The sequence below is a fragment of the Acipenser ruthenus genome, chromosome 6, assembly GCF_902713425.1.
Source record: "Acipenser ruthenus chromosome 6, fAciRut3.2 maternal haplotype, whole genome shotgun sequence".
Classification (NCBI taxonomy): domain Eukaryota; kingdom Metazoa; phylum Chordata; class Actinopteri; order Acipenseriformes; family Acipenseridae; genus Acipenser; species Acipenser ruthenus.
This window is the reverse complement of record NC_081194.1, coordinates 71,214,786-71,240,672: the sequence shown is the minus strand read 5'-3', so window position 1 is coordinate 71,240,672 and position 25,887 is coordinate 71,214,786. Positions and strand designations below refer to the sequence as shown.

Genomic DNA, 25,887 nt, shown 5'->3' with positions numbered 1-25,887 from the left:
ACAAGCACCACAGAAATACTATAGAATAAGTACTACAGAAGTACTATAGAACAAGTACCACAGAAATACTATAGAACAAGTACCACAGAAGTACTATAGAACAAGTACCACCGAAATACTATAGAACAAGTACCACCGAAATACTATAGAACAAGTACCACCGAAATACTATAGAACAAGTACCACAGAAATACTATAGAACAAGCACCACAGAAATACTATAGAACAAGCACCACAGAAATACTATAGAACAAGTACCACCGAAATACTATAGAACAAGCACCACAGAAATACTATAGAACAAGCACCACAGAAATACTATAGAACAAGTACCACAGAAATACTATAGAACAAGCACCACAGAAATACTATAGAATTTTCAAAGTAGTATTTTGCGTGATGCAGGGTGGACCTTGGCCTGACAGTTTTTCAGGAATTCTGTGCTGTATGCGAGAAATTTTAAAACAACAAACACATTCCTCACGAGTCGGCATTTGTGCAGTTACAGCACCTGTGCCAGAAATTGTGTGCTGTTCTGTCAGAATAAGGAGCTCTCTCACTATCTGGATCAGATTCCTGGGACAGTACGACATACCTTTCCTTCGGCCAATCCAAAAACAATAGCATTTTCTGCAGGCCACAGCAGACAGGTCACTGCACTCTACAAGATAAAGTTAATATTGATTATTTTCATGGTGAAAAAAAAAATGAAATCAGAAATCAGAAATAAGGTGAAAGGTATAGTGGCTGGAGTGTCAGACTGTCACTGCCTCGCTCAAGCAGAGATTACAACAGAAATAAAATAAATAAATAAATAAATAAGGACATCAATGAGAATGTAATTATTAAAGTCGAAAATATGTTCTTTATGATGCCAGTGTCAGTGGTTATAAAACAATAAAAAGAAGGACGCCATATGGCAAGAAATAGCAGAACATTTGAAAATTGATGGTATGTCTATCTCTTTATTTCACCTTAATTTTTTTAGTCAAAGTGACGGGGAGCGCCACACACTGGTTTCCTATTTCTGTAAAATTACGCTTCTAATATCTAAACTAATATCCAAACGAATAGAATTCGCTCGCTCCCTCGCGTCCGGTGTCCATAGTCCTTAGGGTACATACTGTGTTATTTATAAGGGACGTTACTACGACGGCTACTTTGTCAATGCATTTGACATGTTTGACATAATCAAAGGTAAACATGAAATTAGTTTTACTAATAATACCCCAAACGCTTTATTGCGAGACTTGAGGCATACAGTTAAAACACAAAGTTACTTATAAGTGTCTTCAGATGTTTGAGTTGCATTGCTGTTTTTAGTGCATTAAAAATTCACATCATAACTCTCCCCTAGTACCATATATACAGAGACTGATGATGGCACCGCGAAGCAAGAACGTCGCAGTTGTGGTGTTGTGTGATGACGTAAACAGCAGAACTCGTTTTCGTTTTTAACTGCTTTAGAAACAAATGGATATTGTTAATTTTAATAAGTATGTTTAATGTTTGTCTAGATTTACAGAACATATTGCTCTTAAATAAAAAGTGAACTGGAGATGCCGGGGATTGAACCCGGGGCCTCATACATGCAAAGCATGCGCTCTACCACTGAGCTACATCCCCTACTTCCAAACAGCCAACCTTTTTGTGTATGAGAACAATCTCAAAGTGCTGTACAAGGATACAAACGACTACAACCACACAGAACATCAACCAAGCAACTACAATTATACATTAAAAGCCATAATAAATAAAAAATAAAAAAAGTTTAAAAGATTTTTTGATAGTAATACCCGAGCCGCTGCGTTCTGGACATACTGGTGCTTATTTAGTACCTTAACAGATACCCCAGTAAATAAGGCATTACAGTAGTCTAATCTTGATGAAATAAAAGCGCGTATCAGTTTTTCAGCATCAGACAAAGACAATAAAGATCTTACAGGGCAATGTTACGTAGGTGGTAAAATGACACCCTAGTGACGTTAACATGTCCTTCAAATGACAACATGGGCTCAAAAACAACACCACGATTTCTAACTTTAAGCATGGAGTTAATTTCAGTGCCATCAATAACGACACTGAAATCACCAGCTTTGCGCAGCTGTTGAGAGCCAACCTCAGTCTTATCACCATTTAACTTGAGAACATTATGTTGCATCCATATCTTGATATCCGACAGGCAACTATAAAGTGCAGTAACAGCAACACGAGTATCTGATTTCGTGTGTAAATAGATCTTAGTGTCACCAGCGTAACAATGAAACCCAAGTCCATGTTGGCAAATAATCTGGCCAGTAGGCAGCATATATAGTATACATAATAAAGGTCCCAGTACAGAGCCATGAGGAACGCCTTGCATAACAATGACAGCATCAGATTTACAACAGCCAAGGTTTACAAATTGTCTCATGTTAGCCAAATAGGAGCCAAACTAACAAAGGGGAATAACAGTGATCACTAAATATTTATCCATATGATCCAGTAAGATATCATGTTTGACAGTAAGAAAAGTTGCACTCAAGTCCAAGAGAAGAAGGATGTTAAGTGACCCAGAGTCAGCAATCATCAACAAATCATTAACTACCTTAACAAGGGCTGTTTCAGTGTTTCAAATCTAGAGCAAGGGGTCTGCAAAGACTCAATCATAAACACACAATTTATGTACCTTGAAGTGCAAAAAAAGAAGAGAGAATTGTAATTGATTATTGTACTTACAGTGCGCTTCTGTTGCTGCATCGTTTTGTTCATTTCTTGGAAGTCTGCTTCATAGCTGGTCAAGTTTAGCTTCATGCAAACATTCAGGCTTTCTTCTGTTAATCTTGAACGCAAATTGTTTTCGATGTGATTCAAGCGGGAGAATGCCGATTCGCACATACAGCAAAACTGACATTGTGCATTGTGCCATATGTAGTGGAAGTTCATTCCAAGTTTCCAGAATGAGGTTATGTTCCCGCTCAAATTTCTTCAAATCAATTTTGCTAATTCTGCGCGTTGCTGAGCAAGGCTTTCCAGATTTGAATTTAGAGTGCGAAACTAATCAACCCAAATGTCTGACTCCTTGAAGTCGGCAACTTCCAGCTCCAAATCTCCGATTGAGAAGCCCGGAATCACACAACTTCCAGCTCCAAATCTCCGATTGAGAAGCCCGGAATCACACAACTTCCAGCTCCAAATCTCCGATTGAGAAGCCCGGAATCACACAACTTCCAGCTCCAAATCTCCGATTGAGAAGCCCGGAATCACACAACTTCCAGCTCCAAATCTCCGATTGAGAAGCCCGGAATCACACAACTTCCAGCTCCAAATCTCCGATTGAGAAGCCCGGAATCACACAACTTTCAGCTCCAAATCTCCGATTGAGAAGCCCGGAATCACACAACTTCCAGCTCCAAATCTCCGATTGAGAAGCCCGGAATCACACAACTTCCAGCTCCAAATCTCCGATTGAGAAGCCCGGAATCACACAACTTTCGTGGGGACGAAACATAAACTTGAACAAAGTGCTGTGAAATGACGTGTAACGTCCACGAGATCATATAAAAGCTTCATGGTGCGTACAGTGAAATCTTAAAATGAGACCTGTTCTGAAAATAGCAACAAATCCCTTGTTTTTTACCCATCATACTGGGAGCACCAAGTACACACTGAAACAGCTCCCCTAACTGGATCTGCTTCATGCTAACAAAATCCAGCAGTTTAAGTTTGTCTTCACCTCTTGTTTGATTTTTCATTGGCAGAATTGCAAGCATTTCTTCTTGTACTAAGTTGCCACACACACACACACACACACACACACACACACACACACACAGGTGTTGTTGTCCTCCATTAACAGTCCAAAGCACCTTTGACCATTGTTCCATAGTCCAATTTCTGTGTTCTTGTGCATATTTTAGCCTCTTAGTCTTGTTCCCCCTTCTTAACAGGTATTCTTACTGCAACACATCCTTTAAGTCCTGATTTCAAGAGTGACCTTCATACCATTAATTTGATGGACAATGATGTTTCTCTGTACTGGTTGATTATGCTTCGGATACTAGTTTCATTTGGCCACCCTGCTCTCATAAGCAAGGCTCAAGCCCTCATTGACATGTGCAACATGAACATTCTCTTCCACAGTTGATGTCATATGATGCCACATTTAATTTAGGTTATTTCTACTTATCACTCTTTGTGATTCGTAGTGTGACTGTGATTGGAGAGCCAGTGTTTCCTGTTGCACTCTTTTTGCATGAAAGAAAGTTCAAAAGTTTTCATCGAGACATTCAGAGGCATATTTTCCAGCAGCTGAATGGTGACAAAATACATGCCTTTCTTTTGTTACTGACAGAGAAAGAGGAATTGTGGAAACAATTCAGCAAGATTATCCTAAACTCCTGCATGTCTTCCGCTCCAATCACATAATTTAAAATGTAGATAATTGGATCAAACAGCTCGGGGGTTTAAAGGATGACACAACTGTTTTAAAAGATCATGTAAAGCAACTCATCAATAGCTCTTCATTGGCCTTTTTTCAAGAGCTGCATGACAATTTTTGACTAGAATGGAGCATTCCATTCGAACAGTATTTTGACTGACAGATCAAGGATCCCATAGCACAGCATGCTGCCAAATTTGTTACTGAGAAGTTTGCTGCCTTCCAGGACAACATAGCCGCTCCAAACAATATCAGTGAAAACATGTACAAAGTCATAAAGCAGCAAACTGATTGGAAAACCATGCCTGGTAATGTTCTAAATGCAGACTTACTACATCCATGAGTTCAGACGTGCACACTGTGGGCTTGGAAACTATCATTACCTGGTCAAAAGTCCTGTTCACATGTCACTTCCACTGTGTTATCCTCTGGAAACAATCATTGAACAGATTAAAAGTGGTACATCAACACTCATCAAAGAGGTCTCATCAAAGATATTATTGTCTAGATCCCGGACAGGTGTCCAAGATGTCTGAACTATTTGTGTGATACTGTATGCTTAGTGGCATGTCAAATTTTAAATACTTCATTTACCAAATATATTCATCCACTTATATATAAAACAAGAGTAGCCTGCTTAAAACATTGATTTAGGAAATAATCAGTCATATTGACTAAAATGAACTCATACTAGTATTCAGTAGTTTAACAGGCATTTTACATCTAAAATTTGCACAGTTATGTTCAATATAACACAATTATAGGCAGGTCTTAAGATAACAGTGTCTTTTGAGGATTGAGTCCAGTATAGTTGCATTAACAGAATATTGTTGCAACCTTGTCCTACTGTTCTTACAGTTCTGCAGTTCCACCTTGCAGAAGAGAAGTCTTTTGGTTGTCGCATATAACTTCTGATGTTGGGTGCTTCTGGTCAAAATGAAGGAAGTGCAGGCCTAAAGGCTGGTGTTGATCCACAGGGCCTCTCTTCCCTTCCTAATAACTGTGATATTGATTATCATATGAAAACCAGCCAGTTATTACATAAAGGTTACCAAGAGGACACATTCTCTAGGCCTCAAGGTCTGTAGCATGTCACAAGTGACACTTATTGGTTAAATAGGAAACTCCAGAGCCCGCTCCTTCTCCACCCTTGCTCCGCAGTGGTGGAATGACCTTCCTACAGATGTCAGGACTGCCCAGTCCCTGACCACATTCCGGCGCCTCCTTAAGACTCACCTCTTCAAACAGCACCTGTAGAACTCCTCTGTTTGTATCCTGGGACACTATCACCCTTCATGTAAATGTGCTTTATGTTGCTCTTATCTGCCCCCTATTTTACTGCATTTAATCCTGTACTTCAGAATACTGTAATCTGCCAAGTGTTTAACCTGTAGTACTTTGTATTCAATCATATCCTGATGTAACTATCACTATTTAATCATATCCTGATCACTATTATCTGCTGTATTATTGAATTGTGGTTTGTCACACTTGTACTTTGCTTGAACAAAAGTTATTGTATTTCTTGCTCTTATTGTATTACTTGTATTGTAACACTTGAAATGTATTTGCTTACGATTGTAAGTCACCCTGGATAAGGGCGTCTGCTAAGAAATAAATAATAATAATAATAATAATAATAATAATAATAATAATAATAATAATAATAATAATAATAATAATAATAATAAATAACAGACTGAAATCACAGTATAAAACATACATTACAATTTCTAATTGGGTTAATTAATGCTTATGTTGTTTGAGTCTGTTTGAATAGGTCGTGGACTAATTCCCTGCTGCTACCCTTTTACATGTGTGTCTATTTAAACAACACATAACAAACTCCACCACGTGTTTGTCTTGCAAAGGCTTTTGATTTTCACTGCAGGGTATTGGAAGACAGGCTATTTAAATTTAGCTTCTGAAAGTCCTCCAGGCACTGGGTCATATCATTTAACAATATGTGACGACTCGGATTCCAATCCAGAAATACATCACACTCACACAGAGAGCAGCATTGACTTTAACACTGAGGTACTGAGAAAAGAAAAACACATTCACTGAACAGCTGGAAAGGTGATGTTTCTCTACAGATAAGCAGGAAGTGAGATAGTTTGACCGGGATATCAACAAGTGTCTCAGTTAAATTTTAGCAATCAGAATCAGCTGTCATGCATAATTTCTTTATTTACTATATTGAGAGAGCCATCATCAGCCTGAAGGTTGTGAAAGAGCTCTTTTATTTAACCTTCGGGACCTTCTTCTATGTTTTTGAGGCCTTTGCACGGCTGTTGGTCCATCCACCTAGAAAGGATGTTGAAGGGGAGATCGTCCTGGTTACTGGTGCTGCCCAGGGTATTGGAAAGCTTATAGCAGAGAAGTTTGGCATGCTCGGGGCCACCCTGGTGCTTTGGGATAATAACTTGGAAGCCATTGAACAAACAACAAAAGAGCTGAGACGCCGTTTAGATGTCAGGGTCTATGCCTATGTGTGTGATTGCAGCAGACGGACAGAGGTTTACAAAGTTGCAGAAATGGTAAGTAAAAAAATCCTAAGAAACTACTTTTGAAGATACTTGCTGTAGGTGACCTATGAAGTAATTTTCACAGTTAAATGGTGGGACTTTAACTTGTGAACAGTTAAAGCCATCACATTTAAACAATCTTGTTTTGAGCTAAGTGAAAATAATTTTAAAATGTCCCATAAGTGGATGTTAGTTTGTGCGTTTGTTCAGGGTGCATCTGTTTTCAACTTTTGTGTAGATATTCGTCTGTGTATGTACTGTATGTGTGGTTGTCTCTGTACCCTACATTTGCCTGCTGTTTGAGTGTGAAGGGTAGAGACAGGGTTGTGCTAAGTGGAGCAGAGATCATATTTGCTGTTCCACTGCACTGATGCTAATTACTGTCAGGTATCAAAACCAATGTAGTGAACACAGTGTGTACCATTTTGACACGATACTGTGCTGATATTAAGGAGACTTGTCTTTAGTCTATGGAGGCCTGGGTTTGGTGCTGTCTCAGGTCACAAATGAAATTAGTTTGGTATCCTATACCTACCCCTCAGCTGCCAGAGCTGTGAGGGGAAACTGTCACAGAACCTGAACATACTGTACTTGACTGGAGTCAGTGCCATTGTCACTCACATATATTTATCAGACAGGTACCTGTATATTTAGCACCTAGAACCATGGTAGTACTTTACTTAATAACATTATCTTCCCTTTATAAACTAAACATATTTATACAGTAAAAACTCATTCAGTTCTAAAACATTGTTCAACAGTAATCATACAGTAGTAAACAATTTATGAGCATGAAGACAAATGTAATCGTGTTTAAATGGTCATTTTATTAAGGTCCAATTAAAGCTTAAAAGAAAATGTAGATGTGCCCCCTAACAGACTTAATAGAAACACTTCTGGGATCTAATGTGTAATCTTTATCTAGGAGGGTTTCTTTTGTGTTTTTGTTTGGCAGGTGAAGAGGGAAGTAGGTGATGTGTCCATACTGGTGAACAATGCCGGAGTGGTAACAGGAAAGTACAATTTTACAGATGCTCCAGACAATTTGGTGGACAGAACCTTAAGGGTTAATGCAGCAGCACATTTTTGGGTAAGTGGATTAACACTGCATTGTGCTCTACTCAGAGTGCTTAAAGCCTCACTTACTTGCATTGTGTAAAGTATGTGGACACACCGTCAGTGTTTCCTTCAGCACATTGCATTCTGCAAATAACCCTGTATCATGCAAATCAGTGTTTAAGTTATGTGGGCAACAATGAAAGCAAGTTTAAGTCTAACTTTTTTCTTTACATTTTTCAGACCTACAAGGCTTTTTTACCTACCATGATGGCCCGTAATCATGGCCACCTTGTGTGTATTGCTTGCCACGGAGGACTGTTTGCAATGAATGGTTTAGCAGGCAAGTCAGCTGTGTTCTACTAACTAAAGAAGGCACAATCTTTCAGAGCTGGCCATCAGACACTGGTTACATCTTGCTGGTGCCCTTATTTTGCCATGGATGCCGTTAGTCCTTGCCACATAGTGTTTGTATTGTGCCTTTCAATCAGGTGCCTGAATCTATTCCACTCAGGGCTCCCAATATGGGTCAAAACTAGTTAATTTAGTTATCTCCTTCTTCTGCCATGGAGATCTTGTGATAGTTTGATGGATGGTTAACTGGGGTTATCACTAATTATCTACTGTATTATTTATGTTCTGGCCAGATTGTCCATGAACAGGACCTTTTGTTGTATTTATGTGTCTTGATCTTTGAAACTATGGAACAAACGTAATCCGTGTTTTGTTTTTCTCACATAGATTACTGCGCAAGCAAGTTTGCTGCTGTGGGTTTTGCTGAATCCATAGCTTTGGAGCTTCTTGTTCTTGGAAAGGAAGGAGTTAAAACCACTATTGCATGCCCCTACTTGATCAACACTACCATGTTTGCAGGCTGCCAGACAAAGTAAGTTTTCTGGGTTAAAAGAATACCGTACGCACTAAAGTGATTGTAGCTAACGTAATAACTCCATCTTACCTGTTGTGCACATCCATTCGCTATATAGGTCAAGTGTCAATGTTTGAAAGATTCACGTTATAGTAAATAAACATGTATTTTTTTATTTTAAAGCATGACATATGGTACCACACGTGATTAATGATATGTCTGTTTGCAAGCCATACGCTCAGTTAGTGTTGTGCTTGCTTGGTCATTTCCACCCCTTCAGTGGCTACTTTCGTGTTATTAACCAACCAGCTGCTTACTCTATGGACTGACATGCTTTGACCCTGAAGACATTTTAAAGTCTTTTTGATGTTAGACGTTAAGATTGTTGTTATAACTGGAAACAGTCATGCAGAATTCAAGGGAACACAGCCATGGTGTGAACATCTTCAAGTTAAAACAAAATAGCAGCACACATTACACAGCTCTGGTGATAACCTTGTCCCAGTTTTATTAAAAGAATACCTGTGAGTTCTTAAGAATACATTGGATGGACATCCCATATTTGTTCTTTAAGACATTGCCAGTAATGTAACTTTTTTGGTTGTGGTTAAAGGTGGCCTTCATTTTTGCCTGTCATGGATCAGCATGACGCTGCAGAGAAGATAGTGGACGCCATCTTAAGAGAGAAGCTCTATAGTCTGCTGCCATTTAGTTTATATTTTCTGATGGCCTTAAAAAGGTAAACATTGAATTCCGTCCATTTTTATGATTTTGGTAAACATATTTTCAAATATTATTGATGCAACCAGACCATGGGAGCGAGACAGAACCACAATACAGGAAATAAAAAGAACCAGGAAGCACCAGTTTAAACTTTGTAATGCCTAGGTTTGGAAAAACAGATGTAAACAAGTAAAAAAAAAAAATATCACAACAATAAAATGACTGGTGATGAGGTTGCATTTGCTAATAATTCCTTATTTAGCAATATTTAATGAATGTAAGAATATTGCTACAGACCTTATTACTGCACACATGTTTAATGAGGATTAAAGGCAACAATGGCTAATAAAATCCCCATAGAGTTAAAGATATTTTGCTGTACTCAATGGCCCATGCTGTGAGTCAGTTTATTGATATCACTTTTTTGTTCCAGTGTCATGCCAACCAAACTTGGAATTATTTTTGTAAACTTTCTGGGAAGCTTGGACCTCATGGACCAGTTCAGCGGTGTGCCGGTATCCCCAGCAGCCAGCTGCAGAAAAACACAGGAACCAGCCCAGCTTCCCAAAGAAGAAACAAATCTGAAGCAAACAGCAGGAAATATCTCAGAGTACAATTAAAATGAGTGTGCCCAGGTATAGAGGAGTAGATGTACAGGATGCAGTTTTCTGTTACAATGTGTTTGTTCTGTTAAAAAAATAAATTAAACTATACATGGAAAGTCATATTTTCATACGGAGAGTGAAATTAAAGGAATCGACACGTACTGATAAACAACTGCATTTTTGAAAGACAAAGAACTAAATCAATAATCATAAGCCAGATAAATCAGTGGTGGTCAAACTCGCAAACTTGTTTTCAGGAGGGATCCCAACACCACCAGACCACCTGTTTATAATGACCACACAGCAATGCATCAGGGTATTTTTTATAGGAAATAGACATCCATTTTGAAACTCTGTCAGATTAAGAATATTACAGTGTGTCTTTTTGCTTTATTATTCCAATTCTTTCATTACAAAATCTTGATATTTCTGTACCGGGATGGAAATAAGACGCCTATCACATAGCAGTTTCACCCATTCCAGGTTTTAATACACGCTTGATTAGCCACAGTCTGTATGTAACAAGCTCAGGTGTGTCTTTTTAAAACCAGGAACGGATCAAACTGCTATTCAGTGGGAGTCTTATTTCCATCCTTGTTATAATGCATTTGTAAATGGCCAGTTCAGTCACTTTAAAGGTGGCCCCAGGTATTTTGAGAACCATTGTTTAAAATGTATGAGCCAACTGTTTCCAAGGAGGTATGGCTCTTCCCATGTCTTGCTCTAGTTACAAAATCTATGTAAAAATCATGTTTCTGTAGCTTAAATCTCCTTATTAACGTCTAATTGACACCTTTTGATTAATTCTAATTGAGTAACACGTGTCAAAGTTTGTGACGTCTTTTGGAAATTGTGTGTTTTTGTTAGATATCGAAATGTCAGATTGTTCAATTTGTGTCAGTTTTTCGTTAAGTATATGGAAAACTACAAAGCGTTATGTAATTGAATATGTTAACATAACATATTTTTTTGTTATATTTAGAGATTCAAATATTAAACTACAATAACCAAAACCTAGTCAAAACATTGATCTGCTCCTTCCTGTAACAAAAAATAAATAAATTAATAAAAAATCCTGTTGAATAGTATACAGTATTTAACAAACATACTGGCGGCCGGGTAATACTGAATTGACAAATTTGCAGTAATAATCACACTTTCTTTAATTACACCTGTCCTCTTAAATGACATACATTGTGGCATATATAACTTAATTGAAGGACCACTTCAATTAAGGCCAAGTCTCAGGCAGTAATTGTGCGTGCTGCGCTTACTCTTTAAATACCGGTAATTTATATAAAGTACGCAATGCAAATATTTTTAAATAGCATGTTTACAGAGATAACCATGAATAAACTAAAATAAAAGAGAATAGATAGCGTCTCGCTTTGTTCAATTTGGAAAATTTGTCAACGCTACTCTGTTTTAAAGATCGCTCATCTCCAGTACAATTATTCAGAGAAAGTGGATTCGTAACTATTACGGTGTTTCACTTGTTTGGTGAAATAAAAAAAATACAGAGAGAAAATTAAATCCTAAATACTGAAAGGTATTATTTTTTTCAATAATAGTCGGCAAAATTCAGTGCTTACCCGGCATATTAACACCCCGCCTCTGCTCACGAATGATTGGACAGCTGTCAGATCTTTCACTTTCCCATTGGCTACTCACTCGCCTACAATTTCCATGCAAAAAATCGTGAACGGACTCTGCTTGCTTATGATTGGACAGATGCGTAAAACTTGGAAGATATTCGACTCTTCTATTGGTTAAACTGACTGTCAGTACCTGCAACTGAAACAGACACAGTTTATGTCCCATCCAGCTAACTTATGATTGGGCTACCGCAGAGAAAATGCAGATATTCAATTGGTTGATCGTATCACAGAGACCCTTCAGGAAAAAAAATAATAATAATGTGGAGTACGTACAAGCACAGCATAAGCGAGCGGCACTGTCAACAGACTGCTGTGACGCTTTTTTTGGAAAATGTGTTTAAAGGTTTATTTATTTTTTCCACCCTACGAACTGCCAGAAATGTGTTCACGACCCATAATTTAAAAACAGCTGCCATTTGCCCGCGGGCTCCACTTGAGGACCACTGTCTTAGAGCGAGGGGGGGAATTCGTCATGCCTTTAGATGTGAAGTTTGGGAAATGGAACCACCTGCCAAGTGACAACCTAATACAGTCTGCATCAAAGTGTGCAGTAACTTGAAACTGGGAGATGCAGATTTAGGGATTCCATGTATACAGCTCAGTTACACAGACATTTAATCCATATCCTTCCACTTTACATTTTTTCACACCTCCTCCTTTATGCACTGTATGTGGTGACGCATTGACCGACGCACAGATTGTAGCCCCACCTGCGCAGCTGTTTAGCTCTAGTCCTGTTCTATTACATCTAACGCACATTGTTAAGGAGTCTCCTAAAAATCATAGCGAAGAGTTCAGGAAACCAACGCTGGACTTGGTCTTTTTGCAAGAATTCAATGACAAGCAGGTTACACTTTTGCAGCGTCTGTAGTTTGCAGAAGGGTTCTAAGTGTCACTGCAACTGTGCAAAGCTCATTCATTCTGTTTAAGCTACAGTGCATTTAAGAGTTTAGTTGAGGCGATATATATTTTTGTTTGAAGAACGGCAGTGAAAATGGCTTCCCTTATTTTAGAAGACGGTTCAGTTTTGAACGGCCGACTTTTTGGAGCCTTCACTTCAGTGTCTGGTGAAGTTGGTAAGGTGTTTTATTATTTTAATAACACTGCAGTATTTGGCTGTTCTTTTTAATTAAACACATGTTTTAATAATTAATAAAATACAGTAACTTGTATTGTAGTGGTGGTTTTAAGGGACGTGTATTTATATATATTTGTGATTATTCTGTTATAAAACAAGGGGGAAGCGTAATAAATAATAAATCACTTTTATTAATTTGTTTATTTATGTATGTATTCATTCAAATAAACATTAAAAAGCAAGTAACCCTACAGGACTGTCTGTCAGACGAGGTTAAATGCAGCTTGTCTTCTGAAACCTGACTCTCTTGACTACAGATGGGTGACACCAATACGTAGTTAGGGAGACGCTATTGCTCGGGGGATGAATGGCAAATGTACCAGTTACCACAAATTAAAACTTTAGTGTATAATGCAGTTGTATTCTGGTTGCATGAAGTAAAGGCATATAAACTACTCAAACTGATCTTTAAATGAAAATCCAATGTTTTCCAGAACCTATTATTTAACATTTTTCTTTTATAACCCGTAACCAGTGGCTGAAAGATCAGGGCATTCCTGGACTTGAACGTATGACTGAATTTAGCAAATAAAAAATCTAACTGAAAAAAACAAACACGCAAGATGCAGTAAACTTTCTTCTTGTGACCGGGTTGATATTAAGATCCTTTTACTTAGTCACTTTATGGGTCATAATTAGGGATGTGATTTTGTCATGGTAAAAATCACGGCACAGTCACAGCTAAAAATAGACAGTTTCATGGAGTTGGCACAGCTGCAAAGATTTGAATATATACTGTGTGTGTGTGTGTGTGTGTGTGTATATATATATATATATATACATACATACATACAGTGCTACCTCGCTGTAACGCGGGTCTCGGGGGACACACAATATGAGCGTTATACCCAAAGAGTTTTATAAACGGGGGGAGGGTGTGGGGGGCGCCGCGGGTCACATAACACACATCTGACTAAAATACAAAATACAATAACTCCCTCTATAATGCACCTATAGTGATGCAAAAATGTAATTTTCCGTGTCCAGTGTTTTTGTGTTTAAAACCTTTTATTTTCTGTGGTGTTTATTAAATGCTGAGCGAAACCATTCGCTCAGCTCCATCAAACCACACCTCTCTGTCTGTTTATTTCCTGGCTCTGGTCTGACGCCACCCACTCCGGCCGTCTTTGTGACAGCAATCAAAGCCCTAAAGGAGGAGAACGTTCAGATGGTTCTTATAAACCCCAACATTGCTACTGTACAGACATCAAAAGGGCTAGCAGACAAGGTCTGCTTCCTTCAGATTACTCCTGAGTACATCACCCAGGTAAGAGATGAGGGTGCGGCACAATGTATCCACTTTTGAGGCGTTCAATTGAAATTGAAGGCTCGTCGTAAAGATCAATGTGTGTTTCACTTCCATGGTAGGGGACGTTTTATTCAGTTATAAGTATAAACCTGTTTTAAAAGTATTAAATATAAACTAAATTAGTGTACTGTACAATTACTATTGTATAAACAATAAGGCTGTCGTCTATTTTGACATGCATATTTTTGACAACATTAAATGTTTAAGCTAAATTTGAAACATGTAAAACTTAGTTTTAATATTTCAAACTCTATTAAACATACTGTATAACAACAATGAACACCCCCCACACTCTAGGTTACCTCCAGGTGATTAAAAACGAGCGTCCCGATGGGGTCTTGTTGGCATTTGGAGGGCAGACGGCCCTGAACTGTAGAGTGCAGCTGACGAAGCAGGGGATCCTGGAGAAGTACAAAGTGCAGGTCCTGGTCACCCCTGTGGCCTCCATTGAGATGACGGAGGACAGGAAGATCTTTGTAGAGAAGATGGAGGAGATTAATGAACACGTAGCTCCAGGTGACTGGAAATGGGATGGGATAACAATGTATCGAGGAATCTGCATTTATATATTACACATTAAAACAAGGATAAACCTTGGAATTGGTATTCCTAGTTCTTCTCTCTAATTGATTGATTTGTTGGAATAACAAAGGCTTTATATCAAGTATTACCTTTGTAAATCTTTAAAGTTATTGTACTCTGGACAATTCACAATACAAATCTTATAATAGCCAATCAGATGTGTTTTGATTTCTGTTGAAACTGAAATGCGGCCAGTTTTGCAGTTTAGACCCCTGAATTACTTAGTAAAGGTGCCATTCACCTAACACCCATCCATGTATTGACCTGACACAGCCCAAACTTGTCAAGATCGGAGTGCTGTAATTGTTCATAATTGTACTGGAATTACTATCTGTGATTTCTTTTTAGGCCCTGGCTGCAGCCGAGAAGCTTGGTTACCCTGTTCTGGTGCGCGCTGCCTTTGCTCTAGGGAGACTGAGATCTGGATTTGCTGATAAGGAGGAGCTGAATTCTCTGGTGATGCAGGCTTTCGCTCACACCTCGCAGGTCCTTGTCGACAAGTTCCTCAAGGGCTGGAAGGAAATTGAGTATGAAGTGGTCAGGGATGCTTATGACAACTGCATTACAGTATGTGTGCCTGGAGGTTTGCATTTTGACCCTAGTGCTTGGTAGCATACATGGTCACCATGGCCGTAACTAGCTATGAGGACACCAAGGTTGTGTCCTCGGTTGTTCTTTTGCATCATCAATTCTGGTAAACTACAAAAGACTCCTTAATTTTCTCTGTTGGTTTGCCGTGTAACATAGATTTAGAGGTTCAATAGTAAATACCAAGCAGTCATAAATCGTGCCAGCTATAGATTGAAACCTAAGTTTGACCTCGGTAGAATGTCAGCTCTGGTTGCAATGCTGGTGGTCGCTGATTGTCTGTCTTTACACACAGGTGTGTAACATGGAGAATGTTGACCCCCTCGGTATCCACACTGGGGAGTCTGGCTCCCAGTCAAACCCTGAATGACCACGAGTACAATATGCTGAGAAACACAGCCATCGAAGTCATCCGTCACCTGGGGATTGTGGGAGAATGTAACATCCAGTATGCTCTGAATTTTATAAATCTAATCAGTAGTAAAATATCTTCTCGGGTTTCAACAATTTTATTGATTTTTTGGTAACTCATAACTAAGTCTGTCGGACACTTGTGTTGACTTATTCCTTCATCAGTGTTAACATGAAATTCAAGTAAATTAAGTAAATAGAATGTTTATTAAATAGTAAATGCCAGTGTTTCATTTTTTATATTGCAGTGTTGGCATGTGTTTTTTTTTTTTTTTTTTTTAGAAATGTTTATTGGAATAACTGTAACCATTTCTCTTGGATTTCAGTATTTTATAATAGAAGTAAATGCCCGTCTGTCCAGAAGTTCAGCTCTGGCGAGCAAAGCAACTGGCTATCCTCTAGCATATGTGCAGCAGTGTAGTGGTTAGGGCTCTGGACTCTTGACCGGAGGGTCGTGGGTTCAATCCCCAGTGGGGGGAGACTGCTGCTGTACCCTTGAGCAAGGTACTTTACCTAGATTGCTCCAGTAAAAACCCAACTGTATAAATGGGTAATTGTATGTAAAAATAATGTGATATCTTGTAACAAATTATAAGTCGCCCTGGATAAGCGTGTCTGCTAAGAAATAAATAATAAAAATATGTGGCTGCCAAGCTCTTTATTTTAATTTTTTAGAATCAGGTGCTTTTGTAATGCATACATACATCATATTTATTGCAATGCAATTTTATTTAATTCTTCCACTTGGAGGGGGAAAAAAAATAAAAAATCCTATCTATACAGAATACGGCTGTCATATTGGGTAATCTTTTCCAGATGACAAGCACCTGACATGTTGTTTTCAAAATCAGTTCAGTCACAGCTGTATTCTATGAATCTGTCAGGTTTGATTATAGGCATCCTCCAGTAAAACCATTTCCTTAGGACATCTTTTTAAATCTCTGTTCATATCAATCATGGAGCCTACTGACAGAGATTGTTCCCCATTTCACAAAGCTATATAAAAATAAACCCCACCACATCTAAGAAAATGTAGTGTACGTTTCTCGTACATTGCAACAACTAATTTGTTGCGCATATACATTAAATGTCATGTTTTCAAACTGTTCTTGATGTGCCACTGGGTAGGCTTTATTTAAAACCCTGATTTGTACTTCCTATTTAATTTTCAGATTTGTAGTGCCATCTGCTGGTAAGTCTCAAAAGCATGACTGGTAATGTGGATGATTCTGGTTTTTAGCTGTCTGTGGCAAAGATATGTGTCATAGGTACACCAAAAAAAAAAAAACTGATATGGTTGTGTCATGCTGGCTGTAGTTCATGAAATATACTAAAGCATTTGCATTTGCTTCTCTAATCGTGGTTATTGAGTGTTTGTATTAACATAAAAATGCTAATCTATTTGATTTGCGTCATCAACACGGACATTGTATATACAATGCACTTTACCTTTTTTTTTATTGTTTTAGAACAAGTGTGAGCTGCTGCCTACAGTCCATGCACTTGAGAGTATGGGATTGTGACAGGCTGGCTCGCAGTGGTGAGGTGTGGTGACGTCACGGACCAGGAAGTACAGAAACCAAAACAATGGATGGGCGGGTGAAGCTGAGTGCAATGGCACTCAGCATATTTATTAATAAATCAAACAAAAGATTTAACCAAAACAACAAAACAAAGGGCACGAGGGCCAAACGAATAAACAGACAAACAAGTAAGTGTCGTGCTGGCTAATCCAGCACGTTTTAGCAATTGTTAATTCTGTATTATTCTCCTCGCGCTCTCGTTCTCTCCGCTCCCTGTACTCTCCTCTGTACACTCCACCCTCCAGAACGGACAGCTGCTGGTTCTTATACTCTGGCCGAGGGGTTAACTAGTTGTTAATTATCTTATTACCCCTCGGCCAGAGTCTGCATGCGTTTGGTAAGGATGCATGACTGTCAGCTAGTTAAATAATCAGTAGCTGATCAGTGATGCATCCTCACAGGGTTTTTAAATATAACTATAAAAAACAATAACAGAAGACGCAGCGCTTTTATCCACGCTGCAAACAAATACAAATAATAATAATAGGGGCGGGACACTCCGCCACAGGGATACAATCTTTATGCTAGTTTGGATACAGCAGACTACTACACTGAACACAGTCAAGGTGAGACTCATGACTATTGCACCTTCCTGTTGAAATCTGTCAATTCTGGGTGGTGGTTAGTTCAAAACCAGTATATTGCACTGTAACTGTAAGTAAAACTGCATCTGCAGTGTCTATTTATTTGTTTTAAATTAGGCTCTGATTTATTTTTACAACATGGTGTCCTCCTATAAGCTGCTTCCTTATTGCTCGTTGGATGCTGTTTTGCTTGCTGTCTCTAGTTCGGATCAAGGCTCCTAATCATTTAGTAAATGGACACCCAGATTAAAAACAGATTGTAGTAATTCATTTTCAATCTATAATCAAGTATTATGCTTTTATGTGCAAGACAAATTAACCATATATTTAGTTGTAATTAAAATTCTAAATATATTCAACATTCAGAAATGCATTCATATTTGATCATGTAATTCATGTACTATTACTCCATACTCAGTCAGAATTAATCATACATACGTTGTTTTAGTTAGCAGTCCTTATGTGAAGAAAGTTGAAACAGTCTCGCAATGAAGAATTACTGTATATAGCTTTCTCCTCGAGGTTAAAAAGTTTCCGTTTAGAAACCTGTCTTCAGTTTGTAGTCGTCTTCAGTTAAAGGATTTCTGAAGAAAAACAAGTTGGCTTTTTCTTCAGGACTCCATATCCCACGATGCAACAAAGCCACTTCCTGTGTGCTCAAGATGATGTTTGTAGCAAGGAAGCACTATATAATGGAAGCACTGTTGTACTATATAATGGACAAATCGTGTGTTTGTGGTGTGTCTAATTACATTTATAGAGAGAGAGAGAGAGAGAGAGAGATTGATTTTCCATGCTGCAAGTATTTTGTAACAATAGGTGTGTCTTATTGTCATTCAATTGGTTGGCTCTGCTAGTATTCCATTGGTAAGCTCTCCATCAGGTAATTTTATTGGCTGTTTTGAATGTAAGCAGATGACATCATAACTTCATTATAAAGGTATCTTCCCCATTTTCATTTGAACAAAAGATCATAAATCACAGAAAATGCATTGTTAAATACTCTCTTGTGAAATAACTTTTCCGAAGTTACACATTTTTACTTAATAGTGACATTTCTATATTCCTGATGTGATTTCACACAATGCAGTAACAAAATAAATCCTGTAAAGCCCCATAATTATCATTCTAATGAATTAATAAGATTTTAATCTATTTCCTGAATGATGAATTACTTAATTTTTAGTGATTTTAAGTAAAGCTTTTAATACACTATTCTTAATGTGAACTCGTAAATTCACAAACAGGTATATAAGTTTTATAACAGTTAACATATTTTCCTATTTAAAACAATGTTAATTTAATTCCAAACTGAACCACCACCATCATCCACTAGATGGCAGTATGACACCATTTTGACCAGATTTGTATTGAATTCCTCAGACTTGGTGTCTGTCACTAGGAATTTGTATGTCCTGTTCTCAGTTTCAAGATGACAGACGTTCTGGGCAGTCCAGTGTCTTAACAGATATTAACGTTAACACTTTAATACATCTTTATGTATTCGTGCAGCCTGCAGGCCTGGCCACGACCACGACACTAAAAACATCCAGTAGCCTATTTCAGCACATTCAACAAATGTTCTCCTATTTTCTAAACATAGTGTGAGTCCCCTACAGCAATGCATGCAATACATGTGAGATAAAATAATAATTGATTAATGCTTACCCTTTAATATAAATCGTAAAAGGATATGACTGTCTTCACCAGGCAAATGAAACTGAGTTCAATAAGCTCAATTATGTAGGTCTGCAGAAGATGGACCACCTTACCCTGTCTGGGATGAGTGTGGTACTCCGTTGTAATTACTTAGGTGTTATATAGGTTTTTCGTCTCATTGGAATACATTACAAATAATAGTTTTCAAAAGATCCGGACCAACTTTTCAGAATTAATAGGTGTCATGTACTCAATAAATTCAAGACTTCATACTTTAATTACTGGACATACTTTAAACAATGCCCTCCTGGATGTCAATGCCCTCCATCCAGAATACTAAAGGAGGTCAAAGTTCACTGTTATTCATATTTTTGGTATCCAATTACTGTTCTGCCCCACATCATCAGTTGGCAGACACAATACAACTGAATCTGAATCAGTTGATGAACCTTGCACTGTAGCTTACTGATATCCTTCATGCAAAGGAGTCCAATGTTATACTACAGGGAATAACTAGTTCAGCGTCACCTGCGACAAAACAAAATCTGTTTGTAGTTTGTCACAGTTCTGATAAGAATCTGAATGTGCTTAACAGTCAAGCCTAGCCGATCATAAAAGCAGGGGATTTTCTCTAAACAAATTTCTATGGTTATCAGTGGTTTTGTCTTTATCTCATCGTAGAATAGTCAATGGTATATTCTCATTTAAGCAAATATTAATTGTACTTTTTACATCACGATGTAGTCCTTTGTCAGAAATCTGTTTTTGAGAGTAAGACAGAGAAAATACCTTACCCTTTTCTCTTTCCATATTCTGTGTTGGTACTATATAATGGACAAATGTGTGTGTGGTATGTCTAATTACATTTATATATATATATATATATATATATATATATATATATATATATATATATATATATATATATAGTGAGAGAGAGAGAGAGAGAGAATATAAAAGAAAAGTCTGTTTGGGCTTATGTGCACTTCTCAAATAGTGTGTGTTTGTGTGTGTGTGTGTATAGCGATAGATAGATGTTCTTGTTGCTTCGTATAGGGAACTGTGAGAATACTGTAATGATAACTTGAAATGTGTTTAAATTACAATGGTTGGCGACCTGAAGCATGGGTGTACAGTCCATTCCCTGGCCAAGCTTCTGACCCAGTACAGGATCACTGCGCTGCGTTGCCCCAAAAAACCTGCACTTGCCTACAGAGATTATCAGGCGGGTTAGTGTGTTTTATACATTTTATTTATTGGTTTGATGTTTTTACGAATAATAAAAAAAAATTAGTTTTCCGTGCACTATAAGGACAAACAAAGTGTATTGTATGATAATTGCCGTGGTTTTTTTGTTTATATATAATAGCTGTAGGTGGTTCTGTGGGTGATCATACAATAGCAGCACAGAACTATAGGGGAAGTTCTGTATGTTATTAGAGATGTTGTTCATCCCCATAATGTGAACAGTCTTTTTGTATACAAAACTGAAAAATCCCCTTTTTTTATTAGACTCGGTCCTTGTTTTAATAAATTGTTTTATTGTGGCTAAAGGGCCATTTCATGAAAATGTACCCTTTGAATTCATTTTGTTTTGGCGGAACCGTTTTTGATATCATTCCAACATTACCTTTTTAAATGAAACCAATTGATAAATACAGTGCCTTTATGTTTTATTTCCTGCTACTTGCATGTATGTTCAGGCTAAACCACGGCAGCCTCTGAGGGACAAACGGAAAGGTGCTTGAGTGCTTGGTGACAACAATGATTTTAGCAGAGTGTGTTGTGTTTTTAATATAAATACAAGTTAATATGATTGTGTACTGTTAATTTGGGCCAGTTCTGATTGTCATATACACTTACTTCTCATCACGGTGAGGTAATTTGTATTTTGTATTTATTATTATTATTATTATTATTATTATTATTATTATTATTATTATTATTATTATTATTGTTGTTGTTAATCACTGGTGGTCGGGGGAGGGGGGGCCTGTGGAAGTGCACCTAGTGCACATTGGGTAATCCGGGCCTGTGTATATACAAGGTTTTAATATTGACATTTTCTATTGATTTAATTTTTCATCTGATCTGTTTTAATAGATTAATCACACCTGCTACTAGTGATATGAAATTGTATTGAAAGACAATTTACAAGGAATACAAAGTATTAACATAATGTTTATTGCAAGTGATTCATAATGCCAGCTAATGTTTAATGTACATAGATTTACTTGCATGGAATTTGACAGTTTGAAAATATTTGCTACTAAGATGATACAATAAACTTGCAGTACTCCCATGTAAGGAAATCACTGCAAGTTGCAGTCTTTTTTTTCTTCATTCGGAGGTATTATGAAACACTACCAAAAGATATTCTCTCTTACCAAGATATTCAACTCTGCTGATTCTCTATGGGGACTTCGAGAGAGCTTGGGAGAAGTTTTTCTATTGAGAGTCAATTGAGCGGTGTCGGATTGAGCTGCTGTGAGCTGATTTTATGAGTGTTTCAATACTAGAGCACTACTGTTTTCAGTGGAGTTATCTTTCGTAGACCTGTATAAGGTCTGAAGAGTTAGATAATTACCAGATATGGAATTCATGCTCTCATTGTTTCTTCAGCTGGAGCAAGCTTGATTTTATTATATGTACTGGCTTTTCTGTGACCTGTACTACTGTAGAGTAGGGGTGGGACAAAGTCAGTGCTGCATTGTTTTGATTTAGGTTCCTAAAATATAGTTTTTCTGTCGGTTGTAGCCAATTTAAATCAGCACTACAGTTATGATCTAGCACAGCCTCCTCGCTTCAGTTCAAACAACCTGCTGCTTACATGTTAACGCAGTTAGAATTTTAGAACCGAATAGTCACGTTTTCTTTGTTTTGACTCGGTACTAATAAAATAAATTATTTGATGGGACAAATAACATGACATCGAACGTGTGCATATATTGCCTTTATTGAAGTATACCAGATGCGCTTGGGTAACCGAGTTTTGGGACTGTTTCTAATCGATTTCCACATCTGTATAACTTGGCAAAGCTTTGCTTTATACTTCCAACCAATTCATTGAATGCCAAACGAGCAGTCTCAATGTATAAGTAAGTACGCACCAGACAGAGAATGTCGGCACCAACTTGCAGTGCTGGGGGATGCTGCGTGATAGCCTTTAACAAATGACAGCACGTAAAACCAATATGTATTTTACTTTCTAATGAAAACAGGTACACATTTATTCAGATTGCTTTCTGTATTATAGCCATGGGTCGCAGAATGCAAAGCATCCACCAGGTCTTGCTAGTTACAGTACATGATCATGCTCAATTGTGTTTGAAGTGATGGTCACTATTACTAATTACTACAGTCCAAAAACTTGACCAGCCTCTGAAATGCCGTGTCCCGTTGTTAAATGTCAGGTGTTGACACCCAGTTCTAGCACAAATCAAACCCCCGGCTCAAGCTATGGCCTCGTTAGGTTTCTGAACCTGATTTGGGTGTAGGATTTTATTTATTCATATATATATATATATATATATATATATATATATATATATATATATATATATATATATAATAGATAGATAGATCGTTCTTTATTTTTATATAGTGCCTTTCAGCTTCTTGAAGGATCCCAGGGTGTCAGCTTCAACAACATTACTGGGGAGTTGGTTCCAGACTCTCACAATTCTCTGTGTAAAAAAGTGCCTCCTATTTTCTGTTCTGAATGACCCTTTATCTAATCTCCATTTGTGACCCCTGGTCCTTGTTTCTTTTTTCAGGTCAAAAAAGTCCCCTGGGTCGACATTGTCAATACCTAGTCTTCTTTTGTTCAAGACTGAATAGATTAAATTATTTTAGCCTGTCTGCATATGACATGCCTTTTAAACCCGGGATAATTCTGGTCGCTCTACATGGTTTATAGGTCTTTAAACTATAATCAGCCAAGTCCTGGAAAATAATAATAATTAGAATTAGGTAATTAAGAGCTCAACTGGAATGAACACCAGAAGACCCTTCCTGGACTGGAGTTGGCCACCCCTGACTTGGAGCGTTCTTTTAAACATACAGCTAAAAATTATTTTTTCTTTTCAGCTACCTGGATCACTTGACTGAACTTGGACGCATCAGACCTGCTGGAAAAGATGCTTCTTTAGCCGCAGCAACAACTACGATACAGAAAGGGATAGATAAGGATTTAACAATTGATGGGTACGGGAGATGTACGGTTCCTTCACAGTCTTGCCTAAGCCAGCATGTGATTGTAAATGTGCATGCTCTGGGAATCTCTGTAAGCACATTTGTTTTGCAAGTTTAGTGTTAAGAAAAGGGCAGATCCATAAAAAGAACTTGGCTACGTTGATCATAGAGAACAGCGCATATGTTATTGATTGTGAAAACTTGTCAGTTTTTATGGACAATGGCTGCACTAGTGTTGTCAACATGAAAACTGTTTATTGCTCTTGTAATACAAGCAGTTTTTGGGAACAGTGTGTTGTCAACATGTTTTTAAAATGCTAAATGTTAAACAAACTGTACTTGATAATTCAGTTGAAGAAACAGAAAACACTCCATTCGTCCAAACCACTCCTACACATAATCCAGATTTACAGAAGTTGTTGTCGGAACTGCTTAACTGGAGCAAATCCTCTAATTGCATCGAGGCTACAGAGTTAGATAAATCTACTGAGAGAGCGTGCAGGATTGCTTTGGTCGGTTTTGTTCATGTACGAAACACGAAAAATAATAGGCAAAAAATGAAAGGAACAAAGGATAGTGTGAGAGAACGTTAACTGGAGCACTTTCTGAAGGTGCAGGTATGTGTCTTGGGCTACAGAGTCATCCCATTTTCATGCTAGTTTAGGTCTTAACATAATTTAACTTATTTGCTTAATTGGACCAGTTTAACACAAGTCCCACAAGTTAAAAAGGAAGAAGCAGGGTTTCGAAAAATATAGGTAAACGTCCCCACGTGTTGCTACAACTGTTTAAATAATGTACCTGTAATTTTTATTTTCATTGTTAACATCCTGACAACTTTTTACACTTATAACTGTTTCAAAGCTCTTTTCAAAATGGCTGCTCTAGTGTACTGGGGTTTGAGAATTAAATGGATTTAAAAAAAATAAAACAAAAAAAGCATAACAAGTGCTCTGGCTTTTATGTTCTGTACCACATCATGGATCATTATTCCTGTTACCTGTTTGACAATGTGAGCAATAATCCTAACACTATCAGTGCACTAGAGCGGACATTTTGCAAATATCTTTGAAACAGACTTTAAATGTATAAGTGTAAAACGTTGTCAGGATGTTAACAATGAAAAGAAAAATGACCAGTAAATTTTTTTTTTTTTTAAACAGTTGTAGCAACATGTGGGGACGCTGTATTTTTTTGGAACCCCACTACTTACTCTAAACTGTTGATGTTTTGTTCCTTGAGGGCCGCAGTGTCCTAACCACCATTTGAAAACCACAATAATACATGTTTGAGATTGTATGTTATTGTATGAGATTATATGTACATTGTTTGGCTTGTAAGTGTTTTTATAGTGTTGCACACAAATGTATTTAATGGAATTTGACATAGCTTTGTTGCAGGAACTCACTGACTTCGTGTCTGAATCTTGCACATTGTCTTTTTGATTGTATTTGCCTAATTGTTTACTCATTTTTGTCAAGTAACCACTACCCTGCAGTACAAAACGTACTCACAGCAATGTACTTAATGGGTAAAAGGTCTATTCTGATCTCAGTAATACATATTGGTTGTTCCTTATACTGTACAAGTCAAAATGTTTAATTGGTTCTTTTCTTATTGCCTTTTTAAAATATGTATATGGTACATTAATTGCCTACCCATTAAAAATAAACTGCTTCCTACTTTCTAAACATGTATGTATGATACATTCTTTCCACCAATTCACCCACACTAAAATGAAGCCATGATGTAACTTATCAAAAGAGAACAAAGGAAAAACACAACAAAAATATTTAAGTGTATTTCAGTTTATTATGGTAGTTATAACAACGGGTCTATCAAAATATTTCTGGGTAATGATCCACTTGTTTTTAAATGTGTAATATATACATAACCATTTAAACCCTGAGAATAGTCTGTTAGTGTTAATATTCAATTATGCTGACTGTAAATGATCATGTCGTATCTTCTCACTTTCGTT

At 37.5% G+C, this 25,887-nt stretch overlaps 1 protein-coding gene, 2 long non-coding RNA genes and 1 other non-coding gene across 6 annotated transcripts; 2 read left to right on the top strand and 2 right to left on the bottom strand.

Moving 5' to 3' along the window:
• Positions 1-1,554: 1,554 nt before the first annotated feature.
• On the bottom strand, positions 1,555-1,626 carry trnaa-ugc (transfer RNA alanine (anticodon UGC)). Its single transcript has one exon. It is a non-coding gene; the product is annotated as a tRNA-Ala (tRNA).
• A 4,798-nt stretch (positions 1,627-6,424) lies between these two features.
• si:dkey-221h15.4 (uncharacterized protein LOC563950 homolog) lies at positions 6,425-11,475 on the top strand. The gene is made up of 6 exons (XM_034017416.2): positions 6,425-6,960; positions 7,904-8,038; positions 8,248-8,347; positions 8,746-8,890; positions 9,486-9,611; positions 10,029-11,475. The coding sequence occupies exons 1-6, from the start codon at positions 6,595-6,597 to the stop codon at positions 10,213-10,215; spliced, it is 1,059 nt and encodes a 352-aa protein (XP_033873307.1). The 5' UTR covers positions 6,425-6,594; the 3' UTR covers positions 10,216-11,475.
• A 2,577-nt stretch (positions 11,476-14,052) lies between these two features.
• LOC131737335 (uncharacterized) lies at positions 14,053-15,371 on the bottom strand. The gene is made up of 3 exons (XR_009328955.1): positions 15,266-15,371; positions 14,608-14,777; positions 14,053-14,143 (listed from the first exon to the last, which is right to left on the bottom strand). It is a non-coding gene; the product is annotated as an uncharacterized LOC131737335 (long non-coding RNA).
• LOC117410686 (uncharacterized) lies at positions 14,136-25,597 on the top strand. 3 transcript variants are annotated; one of them, XR_009328954.1, is made up of 6 exons: positions 14,136-14,263; positions 14,603-14,821; positions 15,236-15,923; positions 17,059-17,078; positions 17,356-17,597; positions 23,802-25,597. It is a non-coding gene; the product is annotated as an uncharacterized LOC117410686 (long non-coding RNA). The 3 variants fall into 3 exon arrangements; XR_004545719.3 differs by lacking the exon at positions 17,059-17,078; XR_009328953.1 differs by lacking the exons at positions 17,059-17,078; positions 17,356-17,597; positions 23,802-25,597 and having other exon boundaries at positions 15,236-15,454; positions 15,771-17,040.
• The last annotated feature ends 290 nt before the right edge of the window (positions 25,598-25,887 follow it).

What these genes read in the sequence shown, in the direction of transcription:
- si:dkey-221h15.4 (XM_034017416.2), top strand. Translation starts at nt 6,595, where the DNA reads ATGCATAATTTCTTTATTTACTATATTGAGAGAGCCATCATCAGCCTG. An exon ending in TTTACAAAGTTGCAGAAATG is followed by an intron (nt 6,961 to 7,903) that starts GTAAGTAAAAAA and finishes TTTGTTTGGCAG; the next exon opens with GTGAAGAGGGAAGTAGGTGA. An exon ending in TTTCTGATGGCCTTAAAAAG is followed by an intron (nt 9,612 to 10,028) that starts GTAAACATTGAA and finishes TTTTTGTTCCAG; the next exon opens with TGTCATGCCAACCAAACTTG.